This window comes from Pecten maximus, chromosome 11 (genome assembly GCF_902652985.1).
Source record: "Pecten maximus chromosome 11, xPecMax1.1, whole genome shotgun sequence".
NCBI lineage: Eukaryota > Metazoa > Mollusca > Bivalvia > Pectinida > Pectinidae > Pecten > Pecten maximus.
In genome coordinates, this window is record NC_047025.1 from 5828542 (window position 1) to 5853611 (window position 25070).

A 25070-nucleotide genomic window follows, 5' to 3' on the forward strand; every position below is an offset into this window, starting at 1 on the left:
CGTTTTAGTTGTAATAGCACTTGATGACCCCGAACTTTTGATCTTTGACCAGATGGCTTCATGTTCAAACTCTGAACAGTTTATCTAAAGACGAAGTACAGCTCTACCATTCATTTAAATTGAAATATTTCAAAATACAGTTTACCTGATAACGAGGATACAAACCCGTCTCGTTTATATTAGATTTGTAAACTTCAGTCGTATTGGGAATTTTTTATTCCAGAAGTGGAATTAATGCAGTGTGTATTTCGAAAAAACAAACTACAAAGATCTTTGAAGATCTTGAAGATTCGCTCGGAAAGAAGATTACATGATCAAAACGTTTGATTTTTTCAACTCTTTTCACTACCATTCCCAATTCCAAACTCGAGGACTACTTTCATTCTCTTGTAATGAGAGGTTTCTTTTCCAGGAAAGGCGATCGGCGACATAAGGGCCTAGTTGTGAACTATACGGAAGCATATTTCGTAAAACATACGACTTGGGTTTACAGAAAATGCACCGAAAATGAAATTGCGAGAATTGATGGAATTTTTTTATCGACATTATCTTTGTAGAGTTTGGTGACCAGGTCTTCCAACAGACTAATGACATACCCATAGCAACAAACCGTGTCCATTTGTTGACCGGTTTTATACCAAGTTGATTATATTGATTTTGTTTGTTTTTGTTTAACGTCCTATTAACAGCCAGGGTCATTTAAGGACGTGCCAGGTTTTGGAGGTGGAGGAAAGCCGGAGTACCCGGAGAAAAACCACCGGCCCACGGTCAGTACCTTGCAACTGCCCCATGTAAGTTTCGAACTCGCAACCCAGAGGTGGAGGGCTAGTGATAAAGTGTCGGGACACCTTAACCACTCGGCCACCGCGGATTATATTGAAAAGCTTATCAGAACAGGTAACAGATATATTACAAAGTCCTTCAATTTTACCTATATGTATATTGACGACGTGTTACTTTATGGTCGAAATCATAACTTCAGGAAATATTTAATTTCCTTACACTATAGACGATGTTTGTTGAGAGGCAAGAGTGGTTCCTTTGTCACCAACCTCGCTCTCATTTGAGATTGCGATACGCGAATTTGACCTAGATTCCTACGGGGGCGTCATCGATGAAGCAGAAGACGCCAATTCTTCCTGATTGTCTGATCTTTTTATCCCGGTATCCCCCCCCCCCCCCCCCCGGATGCCGGTGCCGTCGGTAGGGTTGACTGTGACATCACAGGGAGGCGGTGCCGTCTGAAGGGTTGGTTGTGACATCACAGGTAGGCGGTGCCCTCTGAAGGGTTGGCCGTGACATCACAGGGAGGCGGTGCCGTCTGAAGGGTTGGCTGTGACATCACAGGTAGGCGGTGCCCTCTGAAGGGTTGATTGTGACATCACAGGTAGACTGTGCTCTCCGATGAGTTTGCTTTGACCTCACAGGGAGGCGGTACCGTCTGCAGGGTTTGCTCTGACATCACGGGTAGACGGTGCTCTCTGATGAGTTCGCTGTGACATCACAGGTAGGCGGTGTTCAATAATCTTTTCTATCACCATAACTTTCTATTATAAGCCTTGTGTCAAAAGAGGCATTAATAGCTGCTTGTGTAATTGTGTTATTTACTGAAGGCGACTTTTGTAACCTTGATCTTTTACCGTTGAACTGTAATTGACGACTTCGTCCAAATCTATGTGATACAGTGGCTGTAGATTAATAACAAGTATAACTCTATTTTTATCAATTGGACCTAAAGAAATAGGCCCTTGAAATATTTCCGTCAATTTCACCCTTTTAGGCCCCGTCTATCAACCTCGGGGGGGAGAGAGGGGGTTGTCAGTCAGACCAACGCACATACCATCAAACTTCCATCCCATATTACTAATTTTACCCAAGCTTGTATTATTTCCAATGGCAATTAATAAATTGTGCTCAAAAATGTAATTTTCCTATGGCCAATGATAGTAATAGTTAACCAACCCCAGGGGCAAACGTTAGACCCTAGGGTCATGAAATTCACATTTCTTGTAAAGCATCTTAAAACACTTCCATTTCTGAAAAGAATTTGATTCTACCTCATTTTGGTCTTGAGAATATTTTTGAAATTTCAGTCAATTTGACCCTTTTTAGCCCTGCCCATGAGCCCCTGGGGGTCCGTCAGGGCCAACATGTGCATATTATAAACCTATCATCCCAAACAGATAATTCTAACCTAGTTATAATAAATTCCAATCGAAATTCAACAAATGATAGTCAAAATTGTGATTTTCTTACCTAAAGTGTATCCCTCCCCAAGGACAGATGTGTGACCCCGGGGTCATGAAATTCCTATTTTGGCAAAGCACCATAATATCCTTCCACCTATGAACAGTTTTTGATTACATCTTATTGGGGTCTTAAGAGGGTTTTGAAATTTCAGTCAATTTTATACCTTTTCGTCCCGTCCCTTCCGCACCTGAAGTTCAGAGCCATATAAATCATCCTTTTTTTGTTTTACATTTCGCCAGGGAATTTATCTGCAAAATTTCTTTGAAATTGGTTAAGGGGTTTCTGAGAAAGTCAAAAATGTAAACTGTTTATGGATGCACCACTCAATATGGGCAACGGACAAAAGGCGATTGGGTTACCTGGTCTTACAACTACAACCAATAATGACTAACTAATAAACCGCTACCATGGCAACCAAATGACATACATTGTTCTCGAAAATAGCAACAATGTATTTGCAATCCCTCAAAACCCTTATATACCAATTTTCAGCTTAATCAGACAAGATCTCAATTTTGACCAATCAGAGGGCTCCTTTATGTTTAGATAGAAATGGTTCTGAAAACATCCATGTCTTAACTTATAGGCATTAATAAGTTACACCACTTGGCCCAAGCTGAATGAAATAAATAAAAGGACTGATGAGCTATAGGCCCTTAAAAAAAACATGTGTATAGTGACATGGTAACCATGGCAACATTATATTTGCTATCCCTCATTAATGATTTTCCGCTTAATCAGACAATATCTCAATTTTGACCAATCAAAAACATGGAAATGACCTACCAGTCAAGAGATGGCAGTTTATTCTGCTATAGAGTTGTAAACAATATACATTTATCATCTGTGCATAACCAGCTTTTTCTAGTAAGGACTAAACTCTCTAACCAGAAAACTTCCAGGAGTGAAGTACCCATTTTACTGCTGCAGAGATGAAAATGGACTAAGGGCAAAAAGGCTGAAAATTAGATTACTCAATCTTTTCAATGGGAAAAATTACAAGTTTACATTACACTGATATTCTCAAAAAGGCTGAAATCAGCCAATCGGCTGAACATTTTCATCTCTGCTGCTGGGTGGACTGAAGCAATCAGGGTTTACTCCCCCCTCAACCCTAAGGAAAATCAAACTCCTTCATTTATCCTCCTTTCCATAGATAATTTCCGATTATGGCTAACAAACTGCCTATAATATAGTCCCCAGTGCATTACTGATATCATACTCTTCAACTCCAAACATACAGTTGTATTACTGAACATTTACAAATTTACAGCAAGCAAAGTGATGCCCTCTAACAGGTATCCATACATTAGCTAATACAACAAGCATACTGGGTATAAACACGTCCAAAACTTGCCCCCACTAAAAAACAGTCAAAGTCGACCTTGACCCAAAAACCATGACATCTTAACTTGTCCTCAGATATCATGGTCCCTAAGTGCTGACAAACTTTGGCATTGTGTCCATAGGTACAAGACAGAGAGAGAAAACCTATAAGTCTGGGGTACCGGACTAATAATGTTATGCAAGGGATGCAATGCATTCTGGGAGAGAATACCTTGTGCTAAATGGCAATCTGTAAGTTCATCTGATGAACAGTTTGGTTTATTTTGTTTAAGATCCTATTATCAGACACGATCATTTAAGGACTTCCCAGGTTTGGAGGTGGAAGAAAGTCCGAAAAACCCACAGGCCTAAGGTCAGTACCTGCCAACTGCCCCACGTAGGTTTCGAACTCGCAACCCAGAGGTGGAGGGCTAGTGTTAACGTGTCGGGACACCTTAACCACTCGGCCACCGCGGACCCTCAGCTGATGAACAGTATGTCGGTCGTTTTGCTGATGTCTTGTAGAACACAATGGTGGTTTAATATACTAAAAGTGTTTTTAATATCATGCATAGAAAAACATTGTAAATTCTATCAAGAGCATGTTAAGTTTCATTTTTTTATTTATAAATCTGCTGGCATGATAATGCAATCAAGCATATTCAAAGTTTCAAATTTCAACTAAGATGTACAGCCAGAATGATGTGCGATTAACTAACAAATAAATTATTATCACTATAGACCTCCGACCCTATCAGACACTATCCAGCATATCTGATGGTCCATGGAAGGCATTCACTTTGTCAGAATTCGGCATTACCTTCAGCAACATGGTTACATTCTCTATGAAATAATGGTTTTCTTTTTTTTTCTTTTTTTTTTTCACTCACACTGCCTTAATTTTGGATAGCTGTTACGATCAATGGATTCAATATATTCGTGCATGATTTGTTTATCTGAATAAAGAGTGAAAAGTTCTGTTCCCAACATGTACAACAGGGATCAGGTAAACGATGTTACCATGTTACAGGATACAGTCATGTCAGAAACACCAGGCCCAGGGGTCTAAACAGTCATGTCAGAAACACCAGGCCCAGGGGTCTTAACAGTCATGTCAGAAACACCAGGCCCAGGGGTCTAAACAGTCATGTCAGAAACACCAAGCCAAGGGGTCTAAACAGTCATGTCAGAGACACCAGGTGCAGGGGTCTAAACAGTCATGTCAGAAACACCAGGCCCGGGGGTCTAAACAGTCATGTCAGAAACACCAGGCCCAGGGGTCTAAACAGTCATGTCAGAGACACCAGGCCCAGGGGTCTAAACAGTCATGTCAGAAACACTAGGCCCAGGGGTCTAAACAGTCCTGTCAGAAACACCAGGCCGAGGGGTCTAAACAGTCATGTCAGAAAAACCAGGCCCAGGGGTCTAAAAAGTCATGTCAGAAACAACAGGCCCAGGGGTCTAAACAGTAATGTAAGAAACACTAGGCCTAGGGGTCTAAACAGTAATGTAAGAAACACTAGGCCCAGGGGTCTAAACAGTAATGTAAGAAACACTAGGCCCAGGGGTCTAAACAGTCATGTCAGAAAAACCAGGCCCAGCGGTCTAAAAAGTCATGTCAGAAACAACAGGCCCAGGGGTCTAAACAGTCATGTCAGAAACAACAGGCCCAGGGGTCTAAACAGTCATGTCAGAAACACCAGGCCCAGGGGTCTAAACAGTCATGTCAGAAACAACAGGCCCATGGGTCTAAAAAGCCATGTCAGAAACACCAGGCCCAGGGGTCTAAACAGTCATGTCAGAGACACCAGGCCCAGGGGTCTAAACAGTCATGTCAGAAACCACAGGCCCAGGGGTCTAAACAGTCATGTCAGAAACATCAGGCCCAGGGGTCTAAACAGTCATTTCAGAAACACCAGGTGCAGGGGTCTAAACAGTCATGTCAGAAACACCAGGTGCAGGGGTCTAAACAGTCATGTCAGAAACACCAGGCCCAGGGGTCTAAACAGTCTTGTCAGAAACACCAGGCCCAGGGGTCTAAACAGCCATGTCAGAAACACCAGGTCCAGGGGTCTTAACAGTCATGTCAGAAACACCAGGCCCAGGGGTCTAAACAGCCATGTTAGAAACAACAGGCCCAGGGGTCTAAACAGTCATGTCAGAAACACCAGGCCCAGGGGTCTAAACAGCCATGTTAGAAACAACAGGCCCAGGGGTCTAAACAGTCATGTCAGAAACACGGCCTAAACAGTCATGTCAGAAACACCAGGCCCAGGGGTCTAAACAGTCATGTCAGAAACACTAGGGACTGACAACAGGCCCAAGGGGCCTTAACAGTCATCTAATCACAACTGTACCCAGTAGCAGTGGCAACCATTACACAATACAATAGTTGGATCACTTACTAGGTAGAACTGTAAATTCAACTATCTCTTGCTACATCTTGGATTTCATAACAATTAAAATGATAATATATTGATGATGAAGGGGATCACATCTTTAATCACAAATGAAAGGCTTAACCATAGATTTCCCTTAATACTATATATATATGTGATATGAAAATGATAGAATCCGTTATCTGTATGAACTCAACCTATCTTAGCTGAGGACCGCCATTCTGTGACCGACAGAATGTTAGTTGGAGGCTAGTCACCTATAAACAAAACTAAGGTACAATCCATGAAATACTGGTAACAAACTTCAACTGTCGAAAACCAAGATGGACCAAGTGAGCTAAAAACTACGAACGATTTTCAACAGTATCTTGCCGTAACATCACACCTAGACCTTTCAGGTGTATGCTAAATAGGCTGTGGGGTGTTTACTTCCAGGATGGACCAAGATGCCTTTCGAAAACTTTATAGCGAATTATGATACCAAAACGTACTTCAAAATATGATAAAATGAACAAAAATTAAAAAAAAAAATAAAAAAAAAAAACGAAAACAAATAATGTCAACAACAACATAAAATTGCTATAACCTTCTAAACTGTTAATTCCGAGAGGGACCCCAGTGGAACAGCTCATGATTACCAGCCAGGTAAAAATGTGTTTTTGAAGATTGTGGCTATATGGTGACCCTGTTGGATATTGGGCACACCTGAAAAACTGCTAGGATTGGATCATAACCGGACCATTTCATAACGCATGGTCTTAAATTTGCTGAAATATAACATTAAATCAGAATCATCTCGAGGCGAGGAAGGTTTCAGATAAATCCCAGTTAAAATTGGAGAAGTTTAAAATGTCAATAGTTTACACAGAGCGCACAATGACAGACGGAACATGATGACTATATGTTGAATGATCATGACTTAATCAAATCCCACCTCAACTTGTTTCCTCAAATACATTATTTAGTAGAATTACACAGGATTTTTTTTATGGTCCCTGGTTTTCCACAGAACGAGTTCAACATACATATAAAATGATTCGTCTTCAAAACCACAGATTTATCCTGCTCTTTGAATGACACACATTATCATGAAATCAGTAAATGTCAGAAATAGCTTAGAAATTTCACAGCTAGGTGGTATTGTGATTTGGTATTGACTGGTTTCATAATCCCTTAATTCATTGGATTGTACATGTTTAGGTGTCAGAGGTTAATATCTTTTCAAAAATAAACTACAATAAATCGCAATTTTAGTGAGATATATTTTCAAGTGAATGCAACAGGTGAAATCCAAGCTAATGTTTCATCACACTTTTAAGCTTATAATCAAAGGACATAATATATCGTATTCCTTTCATCAATCAAAATTCTTACAAGTAAGTCTAAGGGAATCTTGTTGCAAAAATAAATATTTGTGAAAATGAAGTAATTTACAGTAGAATGTCTGACCTTTGTCCCTTTCTGTATGTTTACATACATATGAGCCAACATCTTGACTATAAAGATGTATCACCAGTAGTTTTGTCACTTCCAATCAGAATCATTCATTTTTGTTCCCGCCACCGCTAAATCTGGCAGTACTTAAGGCGTTTAGCATGCTCATGAGTCAAGAATCAATTTGGGCACTATATATGTGGAAAGGTAACTAGGAACTTCACCAGTGTACAAAGTTCAGTGATTTCATTCCAATTTGCATCGGGTTAGATTTTTCAACAAAGATAATTTTTATCATGAGTGGAGATCCCAAATTCTACACCGCAACCAAGATATCACATCAAAATAATCTACACAAAGCACTTCCCAAGAAGCATCTAAACTTCACAAATGAGGAATTTTTTCTTTTATTAGATGCAATCGTGAACATTTATGTCTATTCGGTACACAGAAATTCAGACGGATTACATTCATAAGTAATCGTGTGTGATAATATATCTTCCGTGTCATTGTAGAGTTAAAGATCTTGCTCTTGGTAAAAACTATCGGTTAAAAATCTTCAGCAGATAAAAGTTGACAGTTCGAATGAAATCGCCCAATTTTGCCTTACATTTATATAATATATATATATGTCATAATCAATCTTAGGCATATAATGAATGTTTGACGAATGAGCATGCATACCTGAGGGCTTACCCTTATCCAGCAGTGACAGATATGAAGTGGCGTACTGAGGCTATAACTGTGAGAGCTGGGTAGTGGCATAGCTATATCTTCATGAGAGCTGGGTAGTGGCATAGTTATATCTTCATGAGAGCTGGGTAGTGGCATAGTTATATCTGTGAGAGCTGGGTAGTGGCATAGCTATATCTTCATGAGAACTGGGTAGTGGCATAGCTATATCTGTGAGAGCTGGGTAGTGGTATAGCTATATCTGTGAGAGCTGGGTAGTGGCATAGCTATATCTGTGAGAGCTGGGTAGTGGCATAGCTATATCTGTGAGAGCTGGGTAGTGGCATAGCTATATCTTCATGAGAGCTGGGTAGTGGCATAGTTATATCTTCATGAGAACTGGGTAGTGGTATAGTTATATCTTCATGAGAGCTGGGTAGTGGTATAGTTATATCTTCATGAGAACTGGGTAGTGGCATAGCTATATCTTCATGAGAACTGGGTAGTGGTATAGTTATATCTTCATGAGAGCTGGGTAGTGGTATAGTTATATCTTCATGAGAGCTGGGTAGTGGTATATTTATATCTTCATGAGAGCTGGGTAGTGGTATATTTATATCTTCATGAGAGCTGGGTAGTGGTATATTTATATCTTCATGAGAGCTGGGTAGTGGCACAGCCACATTTGTGATAGCTGGGTACTGGCATAGCTATATCTGTGAGAGCAGGGTAGTGGCATAGTTATATCTTCATGTGAGAGCTGGGTAGTGGCATAGTTATATCTTCATGAGAACTAGGTAGTGGCATAGTTATATCTTCATGAGAACTAGGTAGTGGCATAGTTATATCTTCATGAGAACTAGGTAGTGGCATAGTTATATCTTCATGAGAGCTGGGTAGTGGTATAGTTATATCTTCATGAGAGCTGGGTAGTGGCATAGTTATATCTTCATGAGAGCTGGGTAGTGGCATAGCTATATCTTCATGTGAGAGCTGGGTAGTGGCATAGTTATATCTTCATGAGAGCTGGGTAGTGGCATAGCTATATCTTCATGTGAGAGCTGGGTAGTGGCATAGTTATATCTTCATGAGAACTGGGTAGTGGCATAACTATATCTTCATGAGAACTGGGAAGTGGCATAACTATATCTGAGAGCTGGGTAGTGGCATAGCTACATATTCATGTGAGAACTGGGGAGTGGCATAGCCAATCTGTGAGAGCTAATTCAAGAATTCTGTGACAGAAGTCAACTGTTGATGAAACATCTTAAATCACAGGACTTTGAAATCAGCAGGTTGGTGGAGATTGTGGGGGAATTTTATAGTCAACATCAGGACCACATCAGGAATTATTTGATTCGCTAGTGTGAAATGAAGTAATGTTTGATGTTCAGCAATATGTTAAACTGATTCTCATTGAGAATGTGACAATGCATGAAATGAAGATTTGTATTGTTGTCCGCGATGAAGAAACGGTTTTTCCCGAACACCAGGCCTCAATCTCCTTTTAAGGGTCTCCATGTAAACCTACATTTTCCTTTTGTTTTATTGGAGTAAGTATAACTATGGTTTACAATATCCCAATTCTCACAACTATCCCAGTCCAGTTTCTATCTAGCAGCCACTTCAGGAGTTTGGTGGCGACTCATGATATCATTGGAAATGTAGCCTGGCTTTTATCACATTAGACCCGAGTAAAATGTAATAAATCAGCAGTCAAACATACGAAAAAGAGGTCAAAGGTCAGACAGACAGCATCTAACATTTTGCTGGTGAGAATTCTCCTCACAAATTTTATATCTGTATTGAGAGATTCCACTAAGATTTGGAGTAAATATGCTAATGGTTGACATGCATACATGAATAACACAATAACAAGCTACAGTGATGTCAGGGGAGGAAGCCAGTCTTCTGAAATCATCCATTATTTGATGGGGACTCATCATAGCGCATGTGAATTGTAACCTTCATTCAAATTAGAACATGATATTAGCAAGACCTGTATGGGAAATTTGATCAAATTGCTGATGTTTTCCTTGGTATGATTTTTTACTTATACAGCTGTGCTTTACATCATGATGTGCCTACAACACACACTATCATCAAATTATCAAAATGTCAGCACAAAAATTCTGTTTTGTAATAAATAAAATCACCATAAAAATGCAGTGGTGTAAAAAGTTGAACCTGTTGCACACACACTGCCCAGGAGAGGAAGACCTGTTCCAAAATGTTTCACAATCAATATCACAGGCATTTATCATAAAAATATCTACTGACCAAAATCATCGTTTTAGTAAAATAATTTTGTGCCAAATGAATCCCAAACCCTGTGCATCAGGCTAACAGGATAATACGTCTATCCCTAAAAACTTATAACAAGAGGCCCATTGGCCTTAACAGTCACCTGAGTTCTGGTATAGCAGTACTTGTTGTTGTTGTGGTGGTGATTTGCATGGATATAATCATGAAAACATAGCAAGAACTCTAGTACAAAATTGGAATATTCGTCCAATCAGAAGCCACACAATGGTAAAAAAATTTGTTCCATCAAGAAACATAAGATCCATTAGCGCCTGCAGTGTTACAGTAAATAATCCACATACAGAGAATTAAATTGGAACTTGACAGCAAATTTGTCCAATCACGGACAGGAAACGACAACCTTTTGTTCAATCAGGAAACGAAAGTTGCAGTAGTGATTTTAATGTGATGAAATGCCTATATACAAATTTGGAACAAAACTTGACAAATTGCATATCTCCATGTATCAAGAACAAAGAAATGGCAGCTGTATGATTCTATCAGGAAATTCATGTCACATTAGTGTCAAAATACACTTTCATATCAAATCTGAATGAAATCCGACGTCAAAACACACAACCTTGGCCATTTTGTTAAATCTAGATCAGGAATAGGCACTTGCCCCATATAGCTCATACAGATTTTGCTTCGAAAATTCAGGACCTTATTCAGTTGGAATACATTTTAAAAACTTTTGTTGAAATTTCGTAAATTTGTATTGATAGTTCACAGATTGTCTCCCATTGTACAGTGTATGTTATGCATTTGGGGGCTCAGCAATGCTGGTGGTGATTTTTTTAATGTCAAGTTTCGATGAAACACCTTACATATATGGTGTATTTGGTTCTAGCATATCTGCATATGATTCTTGAAAAAGCTAAGTGGACCTTGAACACTGTGCCTCAGCCCCTGGGGTGGATCAGACTGAAAATGTTCCAAACATGGAATCTTAATCCAAAACATGTAATTGGAATTATTTCCAACTGAAAATGAATCAAATATACCCTATATATGTATATTATATATGAATTAAAGTAGTAAACTGCACCTCTCTATAGAGGAGAAGAATAAGTCCGGGTGATAAAATTCACAGATTTTTTGTTTACTGATGACAAGGCAAGACGACAGACAAAAGGAGACTGCAACAATAGGTGGTTTGAGACACATGTCAGATGGCCTATAAATCTGGTGATGTACACGGGAGACCAACCTCAGACGCAGCATTGTGGTTCCGAGAAAAGTTTTGAGTATGAAATGTGTGTTATACTAGTCGGAGGACATCATAATTCACATGATTTGGTTACCAAAGACATTTGCAACACTATCCCACATCCTGTCAAAATGCTGTGTTACAAACTGGGATAGAAATAATGGTACACCATAGAAAATCCAAATTATCATCTTATCCTTGGGACGTTACAGTTTTGCATTTGAAATCTAAAATGCAGAGCATTCTCTGCTTAATAGTGAAATGCACACATTTTACTCTGTATTCAAAAATGTTTTCCTCTTTCACTCACAAAGAACATGTCCATTCCAAATCTTGCTCACGCCTTAGCTTACACAACATGCACATCCATGCCACATTTACACATGCGCACTCCAGCACACACTCATATATCCTCTGTATTAGAGACACTGTTCCATGCCTTGTTGTCAAGAAAGGATCTTCCCTATAAGTCTAGTGATCTCTGTCAAGAAGATGCTTGGCCCAATTCCTGCACCAAACACCCCAAAGCACTTGCTTTGCCAGGCTTGCACGCAGGCAGACAGGCAGTCAGGCGGGCAGACACATACATAAACCTGCCAGCTAACTGGCTGCCATAACGCCATGATGCGTGCACAGTTGTATATGCGTGTAATGCGCTCCTGCGAGTCTTCTTGTTCACACAGTTATGTTTTTTAAGCCAACTAATGCATCACGCTTTTGTCACATGACCCCGACCCCCAGGGTTCCAGGGAAGTGTCCAAACATCACAGTAATTCGTATTGACGCAGATGCATCCTTTGGATGATGTCCCGACAATCGTTGAAGACCCGTCGAATGTTTTCTGTATCTACAGCACACGTAAAATGAGGGTAACAGTAGTGGCGACGGTCTCCACTTGCCGTGCTGATTTTCTGTGGACAAGAAAGAATGGTAGGTTAACATTTGCTTAATACTAAATACCTCTGTATTATTGTGGTTGGTATATTACAACAGATAGATGGGTTGGGGGGGTCATCAATCAGGGTTTTACTAATGAAAGGGGCATAACTCCTCAAATCTAAATGAAAAATAAATCACATGCACACAACTCCTAGTCTTTATTATGATGTATTTTCATAAAGATATCGGATAAACCTCAGAAATTGAAAAAGTCTGGATTTTTTTTTTTTTTTTACATATTATGGTCCTAAAGGTACTATCAATACTGCCTTGATCATGTTTGAGCATCTGTGATCTGTAAACATAAAATAATGCAGCATTTTTTAATTCTGTTTCTGATCATTGAAATCTTAGCTTATCAATACAGCATTTAAATTACAGGAATTGAAACAGCTTCAGTTTATACGATTGTTATAAATCTGAAAATCTGATGAAAATTCTCGTCACACAAATTGTAATAAAATTCTGGTTAGTACATACCACTACAGTACAGCCAGCCTATTAATTCTCTACCACATGAAATTTACCAAATGGACCATACAAATCAAGTTGTGTAATACTTCTAACTGCCATGGGCAAGTGTACAAATATTTCGCACTTGTCCAGACAGGCATATCAGGAGAGTGGAATTTTAAATCCCAGATTGAACTTGTGTCACCATATTTGACCTAATAAACACACTACATCAATCAAGAAGAGATCAAAACATTTACAGAGATATATGTTTATAAAAACAACCAGGAAAAGGAAAAATTTCAGACTTTATAAGATGATCAGGGAGAGTGAAAAACCTGTTTTGATGTTTTTACTGGGTTAAATGACACCCCCCTTTTTACTGGATCAAATATGGTGACTTTCTTGTGAATTATAAATTTACCAAAAATTCATCTCTGATGAAGTACTTTGCCCTGAACACCTCCGGATCATCATCAGGCCCTACAACAACTGTGTAATAGATGTACAGAATTAGTGGAAAACATAAATACATAGGCTGCAAGTGATACATATTATCATCAATATAAAATGGCATACAAATTCTGATATAATATAAGTTACTGATAAGGCTGTTTCACTTATACAATCTGGACACTTAATTACTTAGCGTTCTGTTAAAATCATTTTTGACTGTATATTGTTTAATTCAGGACCACACCCAAATCTGACCATACCAGTGACCACACCCAAATCTGACCATACCATAACAGTGACCACACCCAAATCTGACCATACCATAACAGTGACCACACCCAAATCTGACCATACCAGTGATCACACCAAATCTGACCATACCATACCAGTGACCACACCCAAATCTGACCATACCAGTGACCACACCAAAATCTGACCATACCAGTGACCACACCCAAATCTGACCATTCCAGTGACCACACCCAAATCTGACCTTACCCTTTATCCCACCAATGACACTGGTCTAAAATCCGGTCTATCACCTCTTGGTCAAGAAATCATTTAAGATTTTTAGCACATTTCACCCATGACCTTGAAGGCCATTCATTTACTCAATATCAGGTCTCAAGGTCTCGTGATTATTTAGAAGAAGTTGTCGGGTCTCAAAGTCTCGTGATTATTTAGAAGAAGTTGTTTTTAACTCTTTTCATACTCATTCAAATTTTGCATCGCTACAGGAAGCGACTAGAGTTTGGTCCTTTGCGCATACCACTGAAATGTTTTATGACCGTTTGGCACTTATAATATCGGTATCCTGCCATATATTTGCCGCATTACATCTTTTGTAGTGTGTAGCGACTCGTTTACTGAACATCTAATATGTATTCCTGTTTAAGGTGACAATAATTGCTACTGAATTGCTGATATTTAATTGTTAATAATAGTTTTATCGTGTGTTTTTCTCATCAATAATGCCCCAGAAAAGGAAAGGAAAATCCATTCCACCACATGTTGGAGTAAACAACTCTTGGAGCATTAGATTATTTTCAACCAATGAATACCCTTAAAATGCATAAAATGTCATCATCATTCTGTTCTTAAAGCTGACTTTTTATTAAATACATATTTCGCTTGTCAATTCCAATATATGACTATGTTTAGCCAGAGAGAAACATGAATGTGTTCCGTGACATCTTAAGACAGCACAAAGGTTTACCACAACCTCTCAAAACGTCATGAAGGGTACGGTAACACTTTTCTGCGACGTCTCAAGAAGTACAAAAGGAGTTAAACAGAAAAGTTGGCACAGGACGAACAGCAGATTGCCGGAGAGAGGACGGATGTCGGACGCCGTTTCGCAGTACAGTGGTTGGCAATATGTACATGTTTTTACTGTATTACCATACTGATGATTGATTATGAAAAATTATAATTATCAAATCAGTTCATGTTAAATGATGAGTAAACCAATTTGATCTGGTTGTTGTCCAATGACTGTTAACAATACATACTGTAATTATAAGATCATCATATCACCCACAGCCATACTATATCTGAAGGTAAGGTCATCATATCGCCCATAGCCATACTATATCTGAAGGTATTTGGTAGCGCCTATAGTCAGGAAAATATTCTTCTATTTTAGACTTCCCTGCTTTGACCTTCTCTGCTAGTAGATCTTGCTTGTTTAAAAATAGAATTACGGAGATAGTTCGTAGCCATCTGTGAAGAAAAAGAAAGAAAATAGCACTTAAATAAATTTACATAACTAAAATAACAAGAGAATCATTTTACGACAGCTTTTCAAATATCAAATCTCTAAAAGTATTCTTTCCGACGAGAGAATCCAGTGAATATTCAATTCTTCTAGGACAAATTTACCAGCTTCTAATATCAATCGCTAGTTTTAATTTACCAGCTTTCTAATTCAAGCTCTATAGTCTCTTCCTTAAGAATCATTTTGACACTTTCCTATATCAATCCTAAAGCTTCCTTAGGAAGTATTGTTTTAGGTTAACATCATATTACAACCAGGGTCATTAAGGACGTGCCAGGTTTTGGAGGTGGAGGGAAGCCGGCGTACCCGGAGAAAAACCACCGGCCTACGGTCAGTACCCGGCAACTGCCCCACGTAGGTTTCGAACTCGCAACTCTGAGGTGGAGGGCTAGTGATAAAGTGTCGGGACACCTTAACCACTCGGCCACTGCGGCCCCTACGAATCCGAGGACTCACAATTGAAATACCCTGCATCCGGTTATGACCGAAGCTTTAGACACTTTCTTCACCCTGCCTCTAGACTCTACCCGTCTTACCGCCCATAATGTGGATGTGCGGCGAGCGAAATAGCAACTGATTTGTTGTTTTACATTTAGTACGAATGAATGCGGGCCAAAGTGACACAGGTTCAAAATGCATAAAATTTGGAAAGTAAACATAAAGAATGATTCTTTCAAAAAGCCTCTTTAGAAACTAAACTACATGTTGTGATAACAAATCCGACCAAGTTTTTAAAATTATTCAAAAACATAACAAATCCGACCCAAATTTTAAAGATTATTTCAAAAACAAATTATTTGAAAAAATCAGAAGATCTCGCTTAGGATTCAAACTTTGAAATCAAGGACAAAATACTGACAAATGGCATGCACAACTCTTTAAAAATCATTGAAAGGAAGTGCTGGCCAGAAAACATAACTCGATTTATCAAGATTGAAAGTCTGCTGAAAACTCCTGGCCTCTTGAGTAGGAAAAAATGACTGTATATAATACAGGAATAAAGAGCAGGTTTCAGGCTATATGGACAGAGGGATGCTCTTATTTGATATCTTAAACTCTGATAACTTGAACACCTGCTTAACTCGAATAAACATTCAGTTCCAACAAAACATTACATGTAAAATATACTTGTTTAAATTGAATACTTGGGATGTCTCGAAAATTTTTCATGGGCCTCATTAACTTCAAAATAACAAGGTTGGGCTGTATTAGTGACTCCATTTGACAAAGTATATAAATCAATAAACAGGGTTCATACAGATTATGTCAAACCAAATTCAAGGCTTTTTCAATGTCTTAATTAAATATCCAAGGCCCATTTTCCCCCGTCATCTAAGTCATCTTGAGAGGGAACAACAAAGCAACTTATAACTATCCACTTGATCAAAATACATCTTGACATGGTAATTATTTAATTATTAACGTCTGTAGGGAAGGCGGCATATAGACAAAGATGAATCCAAATGATCAGTGGCCAGGGTTTCACTTATCCTAATGAAACCATAATATTCAAGAATTTTTCAAGGCTGTAAACCAATTTTCAAGGCTTTTCAACGCCCCGAATGAAATTCAAGACTTTTCAAGGCCCAAGGTGAAATTCAAGGCTTTCTCAAGGCCTGCGCTAGCTCTGATAAAATAAACAAAAAGCCCTTTAAGGACTTAAAGACTCCAGTATTATTGTAGTAAATATACTCAGTAGCGACATAATGGTACCGAGACAAATGTGCAATAATACTGTATATATAGCGACATAATAGTACCGAGACAAATGTGCAATAATACAGTATATATGTTGTCAAGGAAATGTAAACACATGGTCAGGTAGACCTATATAGGGCTCACTCCTAATATAACAGGTGTCATCAAAATCTAATTGATGCTACCAAACATAATTTGCAAACTGACTGTTAGTGTAAGCATGGTGTTAATTCATAATCAACGTGTCGGAGCTTACCTGTGAATTTCATTTAGATTCTAATTAACGAGTTCATACACAGATGTTATTTCTATATGCTGTTTGTTCGAAAATTTGTCTCTGATAAGGTTAAACAATTTTTCAATGTGGCAGACGTTATTCTGCATAAATTATTCCAATCTGTGATTCTAAGTAATCACGTGACAGGGATTTTCCTACATCAGAATCTGGGTCTGTGAAAAAGACCCATTCCCCTAAAGAAAATCTTGTGAAAATTTGTCACTGACAATTCCAAAATAAAGGTAAATTTTTCAAAACCTCAGGCAATTTTGAATAACTAACACATGTAATTACCAACTGAAATAAAAAAAAAATTAAATTCGATATCTATTGAGAAGAACATGAATTTGTTTGAATTTTACTTTCCTCTGTTTTCCAAATTTTGTCGCGTAAAAAATTCCCAATTCAATGGACCCTGGACCCAGACAAAAAATTGTAGCAAAATCCCTGCGTGACACTTTCCTGGAAAAATTAAGACTGCCATCATTTTCTCACCTGTTGTTCCAAATACTAAGGAAAAGTGCGAGGGATTCTTTGAGTCGATTTTGGCTGGGGTCTTCCCGAAGGACAAGGTTATAGCTACTACATGCTGTGACAAAGATGATGGCCGTCACATCATTAAAACACTGGATCCACTTCCGCCTCTCATCCCTCTGGCCACCCACATCGAACATACTGAAGTAAGACACATTTAACTTTTAGTATACAGTGTATTGATGTATGTAAAAAAGCTCATCACCTCAAGTGCCTTCCAAGTACCAATCATTACATTTAAATTTGGTCTTTTCTAATCTTTCATCAATAGTGTTTATGTAGACATCATCTTTCAGAAATAAATGTGTGACCATTTGGCCTTTTAAAGTTACAATGTCCTTCAACCAAATTACTAGAATGGTAATTGTATATACCCACAATATATATTAAAATTCATCAAACATCTACTGACTGCAATCTTTAATATTCCATCAAAATGAAACTTTTTAAACTGTTTTCAAAACACAAAATTGACATCTTAGTATCACAGGAAAATACCTGAAATCACTGACATACTTACTGAAAATTCACTTTATCAACTATAAATTTGGTTTCAAAGATTCCTGATGTTAAAACTCGACATCGTAATATATCCTGAAAGGAGAAAAACAATAATTAGCATAAGAAATGGAACATATGAAAGACAAGAGGCCCATGGGCCTGAACAGTCGCCTGAGTTCTCATGTGTACACAGAGTTGTTTTGTTTTTTAAATAGCATTTTAACACATTTCACCCCTATGACCTTGAAATAAGCTGAAGGTCTTTTATATGAACACACTTGGTAGGCCTTAATCACTGTATGATGCTTGCCCAATATCATGACCCTTGACCTATTGATTATAGAGAAGTTATTTTTTAAGATTTTAGACCTTTGACCTTTTCTTAATGGTATCCAGCTGATGGTATCCCAGCTTATAATTTTGAAAACAGTAAGGTGCAATCTTTGACCTTTAACCTTGATCATGAGCAATGACAAACAAAATGACCTCAAGTATATAACTTAATGCTGTGATGTTTACAGTTGTGGTGTGAAACTGAACTAAATCTGCCTAGGGGTTCACGAGATATCTTCTACACAAAAGCTTTATTCTAAAAGTGGTCAAGAATGGCCATGGACCACTTAACGGTGTGGTGTTGTATGATGTGAATATGAATTAAATCTGTGCAGGTGTTCACAACCTACTTGGTCATATAATTGCTTACTCACTTAAAATATTCTGTATTTCATAAACATTTTCTCTGGAAATTTGAATATATTATAAGCAGAATCCCCTGTTCTACACTAGCATTACCAGGCCTTTTCTGAGGGGATTTTTGATTCGTTAATGGGCCACATTCCCAATTGAAATTATTTCATATTTTATTAAAATTTCCAAAATTTGCAGCTTACTCCCGAAAAAAAATCTTTCTCAATTTACAAATTTTCTTCCCAAAATGAGAGAAAATGGCGCCATCCCAAGCCAGTGAGAAAAAGCTCTAGTTACAGTAAGTGCCCTGAAACAAAAATAAAATAAAACTATTTTTGATAAAAAAAGATCTTACCTGTTCAGTTGGTGTGTAATCGGATTGCTTTACTATATGTACACGGTCTAAAAAACTGAAAGAGAAGAAGATAGTCCATTTTACCAACAGGTCTACATTATACACGGCTTTCATTCATTACTTACTTCTTTGTAAAACATTTGAGAAAAGGCCTAAGGAGGCAGAAAGTCACAAGTCTTTTAAGACAATATCTGTTGTTTGGTTTGGTTTATGTTTTTTGATGTCCTATTAACAGCCAGGACCATTTAAGGACCTGTCAGGTTTTGGAGGTGGAGAAAAGCCGAAGTACCCTGAGGCAACTGCCCCACGTGGGTTTCGAACTCGTGACCCAGAGGTGGAGGGCTAGTAATAAAGTGTCAGGACACCTTAACCACTCGGCCACCACGGCCCCTTACCACAACCACCAGAATGTGACATTATGTAGAACTAGATGATACAATATATATGATGGATGAAAGTGTCAGAATTTCCAAGTACTGAAAACTGCAATGTAGTAATTAATAAGTTTAAAGGAAACTTCAAAATTCTTTAAAATTTCAGTATTTTCCCCCCCAAAACAACAAAAAAAACCTCCACATAGTATGGAAGCACTTGTAGCTAGATTGTGTTGAGATGTCTATACTACAATGCAACTATGCTCTAGGTTTGGTTGAAATAACATCAATACTTTTTAAGAAACTGAGCTAAACCCAAAGTTAAACGTCCAGACTACCAGATTCGTAAACTTCCAGAGTCTGGATGATTTTCCTAAAGAAGGCTGTACATGTGTTGAGATGTCCGCTATATGTGATCTAGATCTAGCAATATGACAAGTTTGGTTAAAGTTAAAATCACACAAAACATTGAAATGTTGATGATGACACTGGAAAAGTAACACCATACTCTTGCTTTTAGAAGAATTTGTGACTTTGCTGCCGGCAAAATAAAAACTTTTTTGCGAAAATTTACTGTAAACTAACTTTCTTTTGAGGCTTCGAACTTACACGATTTTCACTGTACAGCAAGTTGACGGCAATTAACTTTCGTGAAACCAAACATAAGTGTACTTTCACTTTACAAAACAGTTTCATGGAATGTACTAAAGCCATTTTATACAAATTCAGTGTATATAATTTCTGTTTGTTATGGCTAAAATCGATTAAAGACTGCTGTACAAAATAAAGGTTGTCAATGTTATACATGTACAGGTACTAGTCTAGCCAATATATTATGAGAAGCGAGTCATCCTTATCTTATTTGGCGGCAATTTATTTTCATGAATTTGTGTTGATCACTGATCAGGAGAAAAACTGCACGCGAAAAATCTGTTGATGGGTTCTAAAGGTCTGTCATTGATTCATATATATTACACTGCTTTTTCTTTTAGAATATTTGATTCCCTGACAGACATCATTTCATCAACATCAAGTCTATAACCGTCTATCAGATTATTTGGACAAATCCTCACTCCATCCACATCCACTATAACCGTCCATCAGATTATTGTGACAAATCCTCACTGCATCCACATCCACTATAACCGTCCACCAGATTATTGTGACAAATCCTCACTCCATCCACATCCACTATAACCGTCCAGATTATTTGGGCAAATCCTCACTCCATCCACATCCACTATAACCGTCCATCAGATTATTGTGACAAATCCTCACTCCATCCACATCCACTATAACCGTCCATCAAATTATTTGGACAAATCCTCACTGCATCCACATCCAGGATAACCGTCCATCAGATTATTGGGACAAATCCTCACTCCATCCACATCCACTATAACCGTCCATCAAATTATTGGGACAAATCCTCACTCCATCCACATCCACTATAACCGTCCATCAAATTATTGGGACAAATCCTCACTCCATCCACATCCACTTTAACCGTCCATCAAATTATTGTGACAAATCCTCACTCCATCCACATCCACTATAACCGTCCATCAGATTATTGGGACAAATCCTCACTCCATCCACATCCACTATAACCGTCCATCAGATTATTTGGACAAATCTTTACTCCACCCACATGTACATCCACTATTATCCACATATTTAGCCCAAGTTTCCTCTAGCCCTGTCACCATGTCTGGTGTAGGGCCAGGGTGTACTACTATATGAAAACGTGGAATTATCCGACACCGTTTGGTGTTGCTAAGAATTTGGTGCAAATACAATAAAATCGGGTGTGAAATAACACCTACCTTACATATATGGTTAAATGAGATATTTATTTACCCCAGTACATCCATTTAGTCCCATCTAGGTGTTTCATTCCGTCCGTATAGACCCTCGCTTTACGCTTGTCAAAACCATATATAATGAGGAGAAATCCGCAGATACTTCGACAAAATAAACCCTTTCTGTCACCCTGATGGTACATGTTGCAGTGTATGTAATATCTATTAACTCTATTTATTTATAACAAAAAGACAAGTGACATCATCTCGTATAAATCACTAAGCAATCTTGTTTGCCTGGATAGAAAGGCGTGAGACGTCCAACTGGGTGACTCCCTCTGGATCCTTTTCACTTCAGTTTGGTGGGGAAATTGAGCCCTGGTCGCGTTTAGGTAAAAGGGGAGTATATTAGCACTCGACCATCAGAGACAGTATGATACCAGGAGGAGAGTGATGGAACAGGAAGTCTAATTGGATTGTTTAGTCTATGTGGTAGAAGGGGACAACTCCCTATTGTATCTCAGCCCGAGTGATCATGTGTGTATATACTCCTGCTCACACTGCTGTGTGCCTTCAGTCTTGTAACCCAATATAGCAGGATGACTCACACAGGACTATTTTTAGAAACCTATTGGATAATATATGGTTGGAGTAATGACCCAGAATATATAAATATATACCGACTGTAGTACACCTTGGTGTATACACACACAATACTGGCTGTATGACTACAGCCGAGGCCTTCAATGCTATATGGCTGTCACTACTTAAGTTTAGGACCCAAATCCCATTTAGAAAGACTTAGAATGCTCAGATAATGAAAACCCAGTGTAACATGTGTGTAGCTTTTATTTGGTTGAAGTCAATTACATTTTATCTCTCTTCCATTTATACCAGTTCAACATGTATATATATATATACCTAACGCATAGTCATCAGGTTTCAACTGTCATCCGCACTGTGGCTAAACTTTTCACACTTAAAATTTCAACGTGAGGATTGAAATGAAATTTACTGGGAATGGCCCCAGGGTTCTTGTTCTTCCAGTCAATATGATAATATTTAAAATGGCAAATACGTCTCCCGTCTTGAAAACCAATTGTATTTGTGATACAAGCTCTATTTAGTACAAGACTGGGTTTTTTTGCCCATCTTTCATTATTCTTTTTAATTATTTGATAAAATTAGGAGAACTTACATTCTAAGAGGGATCTCTTAGAAGAACTACTTAAACAAGAAACTTTAATAACAAATTTCAATCTTTAACTGTCAAAATCTAAGATACCTAAGCTTGTCACAGCCGTTGTTTTCCTGATAAAAATCAAAACTAAATGGGTATAGCTAGATAATTATAAGGTGCAAAATTTAAAATGTATAAAACACCATTTTGAGAAATATCTTTCCAGTCCATATAAAGAAACTTCAACTGTCGAGAATTAAAGATGGTGACCTGTTAGCCATTTTGTTTTCCTGATCAGACTCAAAGTAGAATGGGCAAGGCTATATATAGGGCCCAAGGGGGGGGGGGGGGGAGTTTGAAAAATATCCTTCCAGTACTTCTGAAGAAACAGTAGTACTTCTGAAGAAACAGTCACATTAATGTCAAAATCGAAAATGGCCACCTGCCAGACATTTTGCTCTCCAAATCAAGACTCAAATCCAAAGGGCACAAATAGTGCCCTAGGAGAACCTATTTATAAAGTTTGAGAAATATTCTAACTCCTCACAAGAGCGATAACAAACTTCAACAGTCAAAACCCAAGATGGCCACTGCCAGCCGTTTTGTTTTTCTGATCAGACTCAGAACTAAATCGTTACAACCAGAGGCCAAGGGGAACCTAAATATATGAAGTTTAAAAAATATCCTTCCAATACTTCTCAACAAATAGCGATAAATAATTGTTTACGGAAGGTTTGGTTTGGTTAAGTATCAACATCCTATCAACATCTATATGCTTATTTAGGGACGGCCTCCCCTGCAAGATGCATGAGTGAGGTGTATGCATGTGTATTTTGGGAGGCTATGGTATACATTGTGTTTGTCTATTTGTGATAGCACGGACTGATGTCGACTTTATAGTGCTATCTCACTGAAGTGTTCTGCCATAGACACCCAGCAGGACACCCCACCCAGTCACATTAAACTGACAACAGGCGAACCAGTCATCCCACTCCAGTAGCAACTAGTATTTCCATAGACTCTGATTTACGGAAGGACCATGGACGGACAGACCATATAGACAAAGAGCGATTTTAAATGGCGGGCTAAACATGCAAGTTCTAATACTATCGATCCCTGACTCCACTTCAATCTTATCCTTCAAGTCTCTGTATTTCTTGCTCTTGTGCTAATGATGTAAAATGAAGTTATCCATTCAGGAAAAGTGGTATTTTAAAGAATGAAGTGAGTGAGTCAAATAGTCTCATTATTGGACAGTCCCTGAGCCTTCAGGGGCACCAAGCACTGGTATATATTTGCTTATAGAAAAATACTTATTTAAAGCAGTGTTAATACACATAATCTAAGGACAGGTTTCCCTACCTGGACATGACAGGATTTGTCCAAGTGCCTTCTTTTCTATTAAATTGCCCTTTGATCTTCAAGTTTACCCTGGCTAGGTCAACAAGTGTCAATAGCACAATCTCTATTTATAGTACTGCCATTATGCCTTAGCTAAATATAGCAGCTTGCTGTAGCTTCAAGTGGACTGATATTTGATTGAGCCACCTCGCACACTGGCTATATATGATTTCTCTGTCTTCCAATCAATAGCTTACTGGAGGCTCCCAATCATGCCGCACAACTAAAATATAAACTACCGACTTCTGCATATATAATGCTGCTCTCGGAGTTTTAAAATCTTTTGTGAGGCATGTAGTCGTTCATTAGATATATGTGGAGGTTGTGTGTGTGCCCAGACAACAATCTGAGTTGACAGGTAAAATACTACCCAAAGCAGCTACAGCATGAGCTATGGGCAATTCCTAATTTCAGAATCCTGTGTGTGCTGTTTAGCCATACTGATATGCAGAACTATGATCAGTTGTAAACTCCTAGTCTCCTTGTGCAATACAAGAGGTCCAATGGGCCTTGAATTGCCTATCAGGTCTGAAGAAGAGAATGCTGTAATATTTTCTGTTCATTCCATTTTTGGATGATATATAAGGCAGTGGTGTGAATGCCAATTTAACATCTCTTCTGTTACACCACAAATTTTAAACCTTATAACCATTTACCTAGGATCTTGTAGGTAAGATCAAGGTCATTCATTTCATTTAAACAAGAGGACTTGCGGATCTCTACTGTTCACCTGGATATTTTACCAATCATAGCAAAGCATTCATATAAATAGTAATATAACAAAGATGATTCATAGCAAATACAGTTGAAAAACCTCACTCTTGGGCCCCATTAAATACTCAAAACCTCTTTATCCATGCAATAGAACTCTTTCCCGCATGTTTTACCCTGTTATTCAATTTGTCAATCTGTATGGTGATCATATTCTTCATATTTGGAATAGTTCAGTTTAGTATTGTTGAACATCCTATCAACAGCTGAGGTCATTAAAGGACAGCCCAATCTAATTAAAATATAGATGGTCATTCTCACTACGTTACA

At 38.3% G+C, this 25070-nt stretch overlaps 2 protein-coding genes and 1 long non-coding RNA gene across 4 annotated transcripts in view; 2 read left to right on the plus strand and 1 right to left on the minus strand.

Moving 5' to 3' along the window:
• Window positions 1–4564: 4564 nt before the first annotated feature.
• LOC117337770 (conglutin delta 2-like) lies at window positions 4565–5654 on the plus strand. The gene is made up of 2 exons (XM_033898882.1): window positions 4565–4582; window positions 5142–5654. The coding sequence occupies exons 1-2, from the start codon at window positions 4565–4567 to the stop codon at window positions 5652–5654; spliced, it is 531 nt and encodes a 176-aa protein (XP_033754773.1).
• Window positions 5655–5821: 167 nt separating this feature from the next.
• On the plus strand, window positions 5822–9807 carry LOC117338169. Of its 2 annotated transcripts, none has more exons than XR_004534977.1 (2): window positions 5822–8779; window positions 8879–9807. It is a non-coding gene; the product is annotated as an uncharacterized LOC117338169 (long non-coding RNA). The 2 variants fall into 2 exon arrangements; XR_004534978.1 differs by having other exon boundaries at window positions 8945–9807.
• Window positions 7221–25070, minus strand: part of LOC117338168 (guanine nucleotide-binding protein G(s) subunit alpha-like) — a 39816-nt gene continuing 21966 nt past the window's right edge. Inside the window, exons 6-11 of the mRNA XM_033899393.1 lie at window positions 19273–19327; window positions 18250–18323; window positions 17691–17870; window positions 15035–15165; window positions 13412–13479; window positions 7221–12506 (exon numbers count right to left, since the gene is read on the minus strand). Coding sequence (XP_033755284.1) covers window positions 12360–12506; window positions 13412–13479; window positions 15035–15165; window positions 17691–17870; window positions 18250–18323; window positions 19273–19327 — 655 coding nt within the window. The 3' untranslated portion in view covers window positions 7221–12359. The remainder of the gene's footprint in view (window positions 12507–13411; window positions 13480–15034; window positions 15166–17690; window positions 17871–18249; window positions 18324–19272; window positions 19328–25070) is intronic.